Here is a 12,898-nt window from a genome sequence, read left to right as displayed (position 1 = left end):
AGGTTAGTTAAGGCACAGATCGTGACATCACCTTTAGGGTTGTACATCACTGGGGCCTATAGAGGAAAGTCAAGTCAAGGTTAGTTAAGGCACAGATCATGACGTCACCTTTAGGGTTGTACATCACTGGGGCCTACAGAGGAAGGTCAAGTCAAGGTTAGTTAAGGCACAGATTGTGACATCACCTTTAGGGTTGTACATCACTGGGGCCTATAGAGGAAGGTCAAGTCAAGGTTAGTTAAGGCACAGATCGTGACATCACCTTTAGGATTGTACATCACTGGGGCCTATAGAGGAAGGTTAAGTCAAGGTTAGTTAAGTCACAGATCATGACGTCACATTTAGGGTTGTACATCACTGGGGCCTATAGAGGAAGGTCAAGTCAAGGTTAGTTAAGGCACAGATTGTGACATCACCTTTAGGGTTGTACACCACGGGGGCCTATAGAGGAAGGTCAAGTCAAGGTTAGTTATGGCACAGATTGTGACATCACCTTTAGGGTTGTACATCACTGGGGCCTATAGAGGAAGGTCAAGTCAAGGTTAGTTATGGCACAGATTGTGACATCACCTTTAGGGTTGTACATCACTGGGGCCTATAGAGGAAGGTCAAGTCAAGGTTAGTTATGGCACAGATTGTGACATCACCTTTAGGGTTGTACATCACTGGGGCCTACAGAGGAAGGTTAAGTCAAGGTTAGTTAAGGCACAGATTGTGACATCACCTTTAGGATTGTACATCACTGGGGCCTATAGAGGAAGGTTAAGTCAAGGTTAGTTAAGGCACAGATTGTGACATCACCTTTAGGGTTGTACATCACTGGGGCCTATAGAGGAAGGTCAAGTCAAGGTTAGTTAAGGCACAGATCGTGACATCACCTTTAGGGTTGTACATCACTGGGGCCTATAGAGGAAGGTCAAGTCAAGGTTAGTTAAGGCACAGATTGTGACATCACCTTTAGGGTTGTACACCACGGGGGCCTATAGATGAAGGTCAAGTCAAGGTTAGTTAAGGCACAGATTGTGACGTCACCTTTAGGATTGTACATCACTGGGGCCTATAGAGGAAGGTCAAGTCAAGGTTAGTTAAGGCACAGATTGTGACGTCACCTTTAGGGTTGTACATCACTGGGGCCTATAGAGGAAGGTTAAGTCAAGGTTAGTTAAGGCACAGATCATGACGTCACCTTTAGGGTTGTACATCACTGGGGCCTATAGAGGAAGGTTAAGTCAAGGTTAGTTAAGGCACAGATTGTGACATCACCTTTAGGGTTGTACATCACTGGGGCCTATAGAGGAAGGTCAAGTCAAGGTTAGTTAAGGCACAGATCGTGACATCACCTTTAGGGTTGTACATCACTGGGGCCTATAGAGGAAGGTTCAAGTCAAGGTTAGTTAAGGCACAGATTGTGACATCACCTTTAGGGTTGTACATCACTGGGGCCTATAGAGGAAGGTCAAGTCAAGGTTAGTTAAGGCACAGATTGTGACATCACCTTTAGGGTTGTACATCACTGGGGCCTATAGGGGAAGGTCAAGTCAAGGTTAGTTAAGGCACAGATCATGACATCACCTTTAGGGTTGTAAATCACTGGGGTCTATAAAGGAAGGTCAAGTCAAGGTTAGTTAAGGCACAGATCATGACATCACCTTTAGGGTTGTAAATCACTGGGGTCTATAAAGGAAGGTCAAGTCAAGGTTAGTTAAGGCACAGATCATGACGTCACCTTTAGGGTTGTACACCACGGGGGTCTATAAAGGAAGGTTAAGTCAAGGTTATTTAAAGCACAGATCGTGACATCACCTTTAGGGTTGTACACCACGGGGGTCTATAGCGGAAGGTCAAGTCAAGGTTAGTTAAGGCACAGATCATGACGTCACCTTTAGGGTTGTACACCACGGGGGTCTATAAAGGAAGGTTAATTCAAGGTTATTTAAAGCACAGATTGTGACATCACCTTTAGGGTTGTACACCACGGGGGCATATAGAGGAAGGTCAAGTCAAGGTTACTTTAGGCACAGATCGTGACGTCACCTTTAGGGTTGTTCACCACTGGGCTCTATAGAGGAAGGTCAAGTCAAGATCATTGAAGAGTAGTTTTTAGCTGATAATGGTTATTTAAATGTCCATAAATAAAATGTCCATAAATAAACATTAAATCAAAAGTATGTTTTAGTACATTTAACTTATGGTATAAGTTACCAGAAACCAGACTAAATGCAAAAAAGTTTATGATACATTAATAAACACTTTTAGAAAATCTTGATTTCAGTGCTTTCAATGAAGATCCTTTCAGTACATAAAGTTATTAAAGTATTAAAAGTATGTTGAGAATCTTTTTTGCACCAGTTAACATAATTGATACATTTTATATAGACTTGTGTCACAAGTGGGACAGACTTGGTAACACTTTTTGCTTTAGCTCCCATCCAATGGCTGAGGTTCAAAATGTGGCTGTAATATATACTTGTAAGCCACACCTTTATGATGGGTACATACTTATGAACTGGGGTGAGAGACATGGTAACAGTTCTGTGGTGGTCCTATAATTCTAGCTGGAGTTACCTACCTTTGAAGACACCTCTCCCACCAGATGGAGGTCATTAGGATCATAAAATGGCACTGAGTCTGGATTGGTACCCTTTCGTACAACCTGAAACAGATACATATCAAAAACTACAATCATGCATGTACACACATGTTTGCTACTAAGATTTAGAGCTCTAGATTAACTCTTTCCATACTTTGTATTCCTTCTGGATTCTTTTCCGGAGATATTTATTAGAATCTCCCCTGAAAGTTTTTGAGAAAATGCCAGACAGTTGTTTTGTGATAATTCATTTAATTTAAACATGCTAAGCTTAGTGCAATCATTCAAACTTACTTGAATGTGCAATCATTTAAACTTACTTGAAAATAATCTTATGAATAATCTAAAACCTGCGAAAATATTTCAATCTGGAGTGAGGGTGCAACAAACTGCATTACGTATATCAAGTTTACCTACCTTTCCCAACATGGAGCCATTTTCACGGATTTTCTTAGTGAGTTCCCTCGTGTCGAGCCCTAAATTGTAACAAGAGCCATTGTATCATAATACAGTCAAAATTGTTTTAAGAGACCTTCCAAAGGAGATTGAAAAATAGGTCACATATGACAGTTGGTCTCTTAATTGAATCACCCCTTTCGAAACAATTAAATACATGTATCAATGTATATTGTGGGACATGTTTTGACAGTTTTGTTGTACTAAAAAATCACCCCTTTCGAAACAATTAAATACATGTATCAATGTATATTGTGGGACATGTTTTGACAGTTTTGTTGTACTAAAAACAGTCACAATAATAGGAAATTATTAAATATATAATATATCACATAATCTAATACATCTTTTAATTATGTATTTAATTTTAGGCACTTTTATTTTTCAATTATCTATTTATTTTTTATTTATCTTTCTGTTTTTATTCATGAATAAGATTAAAAATTTCTAAAACAAATATTTGTTTAGGCCTACCACTTATATATCATAATTAGCTACAAAATTACAATGTATTTAAAAGCAGAAAAAAAAATAAAAATAATTTTTAATGTTTTTTTTTTTTATTTTCTTTCATCATTTTATTCATTTATTTTATAGATAAAAAAAATGGAAAAAAAATAGTGTGAAAAAAAATAATTTAAAAAAAATCCGGAAATCAGCTATTTCCGACTCCTCTGTTACTATCTCCCAAAATGGCTGCCATCATGCTTAGCTACACTGATACATTTTCAGTACCATATTTCTACATTCATGTCGTTCTTATGTGAGTAAATCATTGTTCATCATTATTTTAGTTGGTTTTGGAAGTGATTATTCTTGATTTTTATCACAAACATCGTGAATAAATAGCACATTTTCCTTGCAATATCCAGCTCGGACATGCAGACTTCATGCAGACAGAGAGACTTCATGCATGAATAAGTGCTAATTTATGTCAAAGTGAACACCTCGTGTATATAACCAAGCCATATGGATAGCTCTTTTGTCTTGCCTTAATGGGGCTGGGTTGGAAGCCCTACAGGATAGTTAACTGGCTTGGCTTTATATATGAATAGAAGACAAATGCATGTGTGATTTGGGTCGTAAAATACAGAACATCGAGTGTCGTTTGATCCTAAAAGTATGGTCGCTTGTCGCATAAGACAGATGGTCGTTTAATACAGATAGATTATATAGTAATTTTCGCTGGGAGGAATTATTTAGGTTGTTTAAGACAGAAGGTCGCTGAATTCAGAAGGTCGCTAAGGCAATTTTGACTGTAAATATATTTATTAATATTTGTTGTGTCTATAAAACCAAAATTTAACTGACCTAGATGATGTATCCTATTTAGATATTGTCCAATGATCGGCAAGTCCTATTTTGATAGGTCAAAAGTTCGAAAGAGACAGGAATTCCATGTTTCTATTTTTAGCCAGCGTTACCGGATTTACTATCTTTACCTCTAAACAAGAGGCCCATGCAGAGGGCCTGTATCGCTCACCTGGTTTTTTGTTAGTAATTATCACAAGACTCTGACAATTAAAAAAATAAGCAAAATTGACTCCCAAAGTTTAATTTTGAATCACAACCATACAATGATGCTATTGATACCATACAAATATGCTATCCAATAAATAGGTTCAGAGACAAAGTAATTTATATGAAAATAGTAGCCTAATTGACCTTTTTGACTTCGCATCTATTGCCGTCTAAGGCCCCGCGGGTCAGCCCTATCATTTGTACAATTTCAAATCCAACTCTATAAGGATGCTACCATTGCATTATAAGTGCTCTTCCATTCTTAGTTGCAGAGAAGAAGTCGTTTATATAGAAATAGCTAAATTGACCCCTTTTGATCCCACCCTTCAGGCCCCCTGGGGGTCAGCCCCATCATTTGCAAAATTTTGAATCCAAACCCTATAAGAATGTAACCATTGCATTATGAGCGTAATCCAATGTTAAGTTGCAGAGAAAAAGTCATTTATATGGAAATTGACCACTTTTGACCCCGCCCCTCAGGCCCCCGGGGGTCAGCCCTATCATTTTCACAATTTGGAATCCCCACCCTATAAGGATGCTACCATTGCATTATGGGTGCTATACCATGCTTAGTGCAGAGAAGAAGTCATTTATATATGGAAATAGCCAAATTGACCCCTTTTGACCCCACCCCTCAGGCCCCCGGGGGGTCAGCCCTATCATTTGTACAATTTTGAATCCCCACCCTATAAGGATGCTACCATTGCATTATGGGTGCTATACCATGCTTAGTTTCATAGAAGAAGTCGTTTATATGGAAATAGCCAAATTGACCCCTTTTGACCCCGCCCCTCAGGCCCCCAGGGGGTCAGCCCCATCATTTGTACAATTTTGAATCCCCACCCTATAACGATACTACCATTGCATTATGAGTGCTATCTCATGCTTAGTTTCAGAGAAGAAGTCATTTAGATGGAAATAGTCAAATTGACCCCATTTGACCCCGCCCCTCAGGCCCCCGGGGGGTCAGCCCCATCATTTATACAATTTTGAATCCCCACCCTATAACGATACTACCATTGCATTATGGGTGCTATCCCATGCTTGGTTTCAGAGAAGTCATTTATATGGAAATAGCCAAATTGACCCCTTTTGGCCCCGCCCCTCAGGCCCCCGGGGGGTCAGCCCCATCATTTGTACAATTTTCAGTTAGTAGCCCATAAGCATGCTACCAGTCAAATTTTGTTGAAATCCGACCAGCGGTTATGGAGAAGAAGTCGATAGTTGACGGACGACGGACGCCGGACGAGGGACGCCGGACGCTGCGGTATCCCATAAGCTCACCTCAGTCCTTCGGACCAGGTGAGCTAATAATAGTTACCGTATTTTCCGGTGTATAAGCCGCGACTTTTTCCCCTGAAAAATCGGGAGTGCGGCTTATACACCAGTGCGGCTTATCCGTGGACGAAAACGAAAATCTGACAATGTTTTTGCATTATTACGTCATTATTCACATGTAAAAATCATAAGTTTTAGTCACCAGTGTTGTTAAGTTATACATCAAACAAATCACTGTAAAAGGGTTTAAAAGATACAATATGCAATGAAAATATATTAAAGATGAAAATAGTAGCCCTGCTACTCCAACTGAGAACGACGCGTGTATATAAACCCCTACCGCTTTACCGCTGACTTGTATCGATGTGTTGAATGAGTGTAGCTAGTTAATATTTATATGACTCGAGTACTGTCGCCAATCTACAGGTAAATCGCTGGCACTCTGGCTACATTATCTGTACCAAACACAATCGTAATTGTTACAAATACTGTAAAAACTTGTGTAACTTACACACCAGTGTACTTTGCACATGTAATTTTTCTTAGGGCTGAAAATGATGAAAAAATTTACTATTGGTATATGAACTGAAACAATGAAATATATCTTGCAGGACATGTCAAAACTTTGGCAGTCCGCCGTACTCCGCACACATGTCAATGTTTGGAGATATTACACATGAATAGATATCAGAACTATTTGAAAATATTATAATACAGTTACTTAAAATTGCCACAATAAGTTATAAGTTATAAGTGTGTTTGAGATCATTAACAAACTTTAAAGAGCAATCGGATAGCAGATAGGTTGGCTTGCAATAATCATATTGTGAGTAAACTCACTACCTGTACGGCACCAGATCCAAGCTGATGGCTAATTATATATAACAGTACGGTTAAATATGCCACTAACCTTGTAGCTTGTCAGTTTTGCTGTAATAATATTACAAACCACTTATTGAAAATCCTAATTATAGGACAGTTTAGGACTCATCTTATAAATCCCATGTGTTTTGACTTTTTGCACACGGCCTGCAGTCTGGACATGGTATGGCGGTTCCCTACATAATGAGCATTACTAGATCTATAAGGAGTTTCATATGCAATTTTACTAGAAATATGAAGATTTGTTAAAATATCTAAAATAAAGAAATACTAGTCAAGTGAATGTTGATGCAATGTGAAGAATATTTGTTTTGTTTTTAAGCAGATACAGACGCATTGTTGATGATATATAGATCGGTTAAGCTATCTATAGCCATTCAGTTTCTTTAAGCTGAATGAGAGGCCGGAGCGTAGCATCCAGTACCAATTTACCTGTGGATTTGGCGACAGTACCAGAGTATATAAATAACACGGCTACAGTACACCCGTTCAATACATCCATACAAGTCAGCGGTAGAGCAGTAGGGGTTTATATAAATGCGCCATTCTCAGTTGGGGAAGCACGGCTGTAATTCACGGAAAAACGGCCGACCAAAGCGTGGTTGTTTCAAGTCACAACACAATGGCAGATTAATAAAGTGATACATCGAAAAAATCACTGTAAAAGTGTTTAAACGATATAATATGTGATGAAAATATAATAAAGATAAAAATAATAACGTACCAGATACATGTTCAATCGTAAAATTGAGTAATTCACGGAAAATCGCCCGACTGAAGCGTGGTTGTTTCCAGTCACAACACACTGGCGGACTGATTTCGATTTGCTGCAGGATTGTTACCAAGAAAATAATAACTACAAGAGGCCCAGAGGGCCTGTATCACTCACATGGTTTGTAATGCCTAGGAATGTTCTGAATACAAGTTCATTGTTTCTTTTCTGAAGGAATTTGAATATTTACCTCTAATTCCCCTATTGGGCCCCACTCTTTCTGCTCCAGGGGGTCAAAGCCAAAATTTATACAAATTCTGTTAACCCCATGGATGTTTCTGGGCCAAATTTGGTTAAAATCCAAGCAGAACTATATGACTATTAGCGATTTATAGGATTTACCTCTATTTCCCCTATGGGGCCCCGCCCCTCCTGCCCCCGGGGGGTCAGAGCCAAAATTTATACAATTTTCTGTTCTCCTTCCCCCAAGGATGCATTTCTGGCCAAATTTGGTTACAATCCATGCAGAACTCTAGGACAAGTAGCGATTTATAGGATTTACCTCTATTTCCCCTATTGGACCCCACCTCTCTTGCCCCCCAGGGGATCAGAGCCAAAATTTATACTATATATATATATTAAATTCTGTCCCCCTTCCCCCAAGGATGTTTCTAGTCAAATTTGGTTACAATCCATGTAGAACTCTAGGATAAGTAGCGATTTATAAGACTACCTCTATTTCCCCCATTGGGCCCGCCCCTCCTGCCCCCAGGGGGTCAGAGCCAAAATTTATACAAGTTCTGTTCCCCTTTCGCCAAGGATGTTTGTGGCCAAATTTGGTTACAATCCATGCAAAACTCTAGGACAAGTAGCGATTTTTAGGATTTACCTTTATTTCCTCTATTGGGCCCCTACCCTCCTGCCCCCGGGAAGTCAGAGTCAAAATTTATACAGGTTCTGTTCCCCTTCCCCCAAGGATCTTTATGACCAAATTTGGTTACAATCCATGCAGAACTCTATGACTAGTAGCGATTTAAAGGAAATGTTGACGGACGGACGGACGGCGGACGAAGGACACTGTGCCATGACATAAGCTCACCGGCCCTTCGGGCCAGGTGAGCTAAAAACGGGTCAACCTGGGGAAATTGGGTGAGTTGGCAATACTGTGAAATATGAGAGAGTAAGCGTGAATTCGTATGGCCGCCATGTTTGTTTAAACACAAGTAGGCTTACATAATGGCAGAATAAACAACAAACAGAAACATGACCAAGTCCATTTTGCTAAAGATATTTACATAAAATAGTATGTTTCTGATCGTATACACAGACGGTTACGTGGGTGCATGGGCCTAAATTTTGGGTGCGTCTTATACGTGTACAAAACCTGAAAAAAATCGTAAAAAAGGTCTCTGCGGCTTATACACAGGTGCGGTTTATTGTCCGGAAAATACGGTAATAGCGCTTATGTTGACATTGCATTTTATGAAGACATGTCTGAGCGGTCTAGACCAATCAAAAAACGGCAACACTCACATTGATATAACAATAAGAGATTATTACATAACCATTTCGTAGGTGCAATATGATTTCAACGCATGAGATATCACTCAGGCCGCTATCAATCTGTGGGACTTCAGGATTTATACAGAAAGGGCGCCATCAATAGTACCCACATGATACATATACCTACCATACAAGGCTGGAACTTTGTATTCCTTGAGCCAGTCTGACAGTGATTTCGTGGCACTCCAGTGACTATAATGTTGGGACAGATCAGCAACAATCAAAGCAGCCACATGAATCTGTGCGGACTCAAACCACCTCCTGAGTCCAAACTCATCCTCCTCATCAGATGGAATCCCATAATTCCCAATTAACGGGTATGTTAATATCAGTATCTGCTTCCTGTATGAGGGATCTGTGAGGGATTCTGGGTAGCCGACCATTCCAGTCTGAAAAACTGAAAAATTAATCAAATTAAAGATTTAGCCAGCACTATTTGAAAATAGCTTTCATCCTCAAATACCATAAATTCCATAATCCTTCCCACAAATAAGCCCCCACCCTCCTTTCGACTATATTGATTTTAAAATTTTAAAAAGTACCGATTTTTAATGAGAGTAGTTTCCCTTGAAACATCCATGAAAACACCTACCTTTTAAGTCAGTTAATACTAATGTTGGAAAAAATTTCAATGCAATGAAATCGTAGAATAACAATGGGAAAAACTCAAAATAGCTGTACGACTTAAATTTATACCTATACACATGTCAGAAACTTTTCCTGTGTTTTCTTTTTTATGTTTTTTCTTTTGATATATGTTTATCTTTTTATCAATTTATTACGCTAAAACTTTAGTAAAAAAAAATAATAATTAAACAAATGATCCCAGAGGGATTTTGGCGCCCACCAAAGAATGATCTATGTCTAACAACAAAAAGAGGGATCTTTTCTCTGCTTTTCAAACTTTTACTACTACCTACTATATATGGAACTTGAGAAAGATCCATTCAGTACTTTCTGAGATACAGTACCCGAAGGGTGATTTGGGAGTAAATAGCTCCGCGGGCGAAAAATCGCTCGAGCTTTCGCTTAGAATTTGAGCGGGATCGCGGCGAGGTTGGAGCGGGATCGCAGCGGGACGGGAGGATGATCCATCGCTCACAGAGCGGATCCGCCCGCTGTCCTCCCCGTTCTACGAGCGGGTTCGCCCGCTCGTAGAGCGAGTTTGGCTGCTCGTTCCTAGAGCGGATTCGCCCGCTCATGGAGCGAGACCGCTCGCCCTCAGAGCGGATTCGCTCGCCGATCATATCTGTCTCGGAGCGGGAACAGTTACTAGTACGACATTTAAGCAGTTTCGAAAAGTCATGGCATGGTAAGTCTTATACAATGTATATCATTTTCTTTTTTCATATTCATAATCTATTTTAACAAAATGGAAAAGAATCGACAACAAGACTATATGTGCACATAAATGAATTGTTTACAGGAAGATGTTAGAATTACGCTGAATGTTCACGGTAAGTACAAATTCCTTCTGTAGTATCTTGTAGTTGAGTAAGGTCATTGTGATATTTATTTGGAACAGACATATACAAGTACAGAGTGAAATATCGGGAAATCATATTATCTATTATACAAAATAACGATTCCGGAAGAATGAAAGAGCCTTTACTCTTACATCCATACCATGTACGTTTCAATTACGTAAGTGTAATTTAACAGCGTGAAGTTAACGCGGAGACTTTCATGTACTTTGTATAGTTGCATTGCCAACCGTATACCGGGATCAAGGATTATGTTGTTTTGATTACACATGTCCCTGTTGATAATGACATTTTTTAAAAACAAGCTATAATTTTCAAATATATAGCAGAACAAAATACTCGGAAAACATATATAAATAGTCTTAAATCTGACATGGATTCCAAACGTACGTTGGTGAAATTACTCAATGATCAATAATCATGTGTACTACTTGGTACGCTTTATATTTTCTAATAAAACTAAATAGGTCTATGCACAACTATCTGCATCTAGATTTTAACCCTTTAACAATTTTGTCCCAAAATTAAGCAGATGAATACATGTGTCATAATGACATTCACACGCTGATGGTCTTGCTTTTTATATCTTTATAATGACACAAACACGAATAAGAAGTGATTCCATGATCAGAATTAATAAACTGACCTCGTTGACATCATTTGGTTACTTCTGTCTGGCTTGCGAGGTCTAAATCATAAAACAAAATTTCTAGTTTCATTTGTATTTTAAATCTTTTGATAGTCTATCTCTACCGGAAGTCACGGGGTATATAGGATTGAACCAGAAATATATATTTCGAACGCAGTTATATTGAAATCATCGGGAAAGGAAGACATTGTGACCGACATTATTATCCAGATATACATTTATGTACATGACGTATACACAATATTGCATAGTTAAATGATATTGCGTCATTAGTTTTAACTGATGATATTTTCAGCGATATACATGTAATTTCAAAGTTTCTCAGAAGCTCTTACCCTCTTTTGTCGTATAATTACCAACAGTTCTCCTATAGACGCAAGTATCACATTGTTCCAAACCTCTTACGATCGTGTTTCAGTGTTAGAATAAATAAACCATTTTGAGAATGTCGATATATGTTTATGGTCAGAAGAATAGAAGTTTTGACATTAGTTTGACAGCTGACAGAAACTGAGTTCAATAGGCCTTTGAACAATATCATGTGTAGAAGTTTCTGAACATACATAAAATTTAAACATTCAAACGATTTTATTACAGCTTTATTACAAACCAGATTGGATGGATTATTAGGCAAATTTGTTTGAATTGTCTACGGTGTAGATATAGGTAAGTCATCACCAATATGTTGATGGTATTATAATGATAGGAAAGGACTTTTTCAGTAAATCACGAAAACATGCTTTTAAATTTAAAATATACGTATCATCTAAAGCCCACGGCGGCGTATTAGGGCCACTATGTCATTTTATTTATCTTATACATATAAGGTGTTATATATATATATATATATATCTTGTACGTACATGTACAAGCCATAGATACTGATGAGTTGTACGTTCATGATACATGTACTTTCTTGTACGTATAATATATATATTAAGTTGTACGTACAAGATAAATAAAATGATATAATGGCCCTAATACAGATAGTATATATTTATACTATGCAAAAAGTATGCACAGAGCGGGCAATAAATTGATACTTTGATAATAAGGAAACAGACTATTCATGAATACGGGTTACTTTAATAATAAGCGATACAAATCCATTCTAAGCAGAAATCAGTTTGGATTAAACAAAACAATGAGAAGTAGAAATGTTTCCTTACTATTGATTTCGCATGTTGTTCATAATACAAGCTTACTAAGCACCTTACGGTGTTCCAAGCGCACGGCTGCCATATGCATAATACAGTGTCTAAATCTCGAATTTCGTCCAGTTTTCAGAGTCAAAAAGTTAGTATTTTGAATATTTTTTTCGTCAGATGTTTTGAGATTCACTTTATGATATGCAAAATAGTCAATTGATAGTTACATTTCATCATATTTTAAGCAACACTTTTAAGTATTTTAGGATTCTCGATACCATATGTAATGTGTTCTGGTTGGCATTTTCAACGATAAATAACTATTCAAACATAACTTACATATGTATTCAGGCTCTTTAGAACGACATGCAAATATAAATGTTGAACAAGGAACTTGAGATATATGTTGTAACTATTAATATGTGGTCTGCACTAGCCTGCATACATATGTGCGTATACGATTTTAAGTGCTTGGTTCATGTGAGGTCTCGAAATTGAATACGAAACTTACTATTCTAGTTTTATTCTAGCTTTGCTTTTTGCGTACAATAACCAAATAACTGGCCGCGTGCACGTGGTAGTCCTACCGCTCCAATGTTGCACTTTAAATTGTTC

General features: G+C 38.1%; 1 protein-coding gene across 7 annotated transcripts in view; it reads right to left on the bottom strand.

Moving 5' to 3' along the window:
• LOC138316324 (multifunctional protein CAD-like) overlaps positions 1-12,898 on the bottom strand; it is a 249,472-nt gene that overhangs the window by 212,754 nt on the left and 23,820 nt on the right. For all 7 annotated transcript variants that reach the window (XM_069257995.1, XM_069258013.1, XM_069258003.1 and 4 more), the window contains exons 3-5: positions 9,130-9,399; positions 3,008-3,066; positions 2,570-2,653 (exon numbers count right to left, since the gene is read on the bottom strand). In XM_069257995.1, coding sequence (XP_069114096.1) covers positions 2,570-2,653; positions 3,008-3,066; positions 9,130-9,399 — 413 coding nt within the window. The remainder of the gene's footprint in view (positions 1-2,569; positions 2,654-3,007; positions 3,067-9,129; positions 9,400-12,898) is intronic.

This window comes from Argopecten irradians, chromosome 1 (assembly GCF_041381155.1).
Source record: "Argopecten irradians isolate NY chromosome 1, Ai_NY, whole genome shotgun sequence".
NCBI lineage: Eukaryota > Metazoa > Mollusca > Bivalvia > Pectinida > Pectinidae > Argopecten > Argopecten irradians.
Note: the sequence above shows the minus strand (reverse complement) of the source record. Positions and strands in the feature narration are given on the sequence as shown.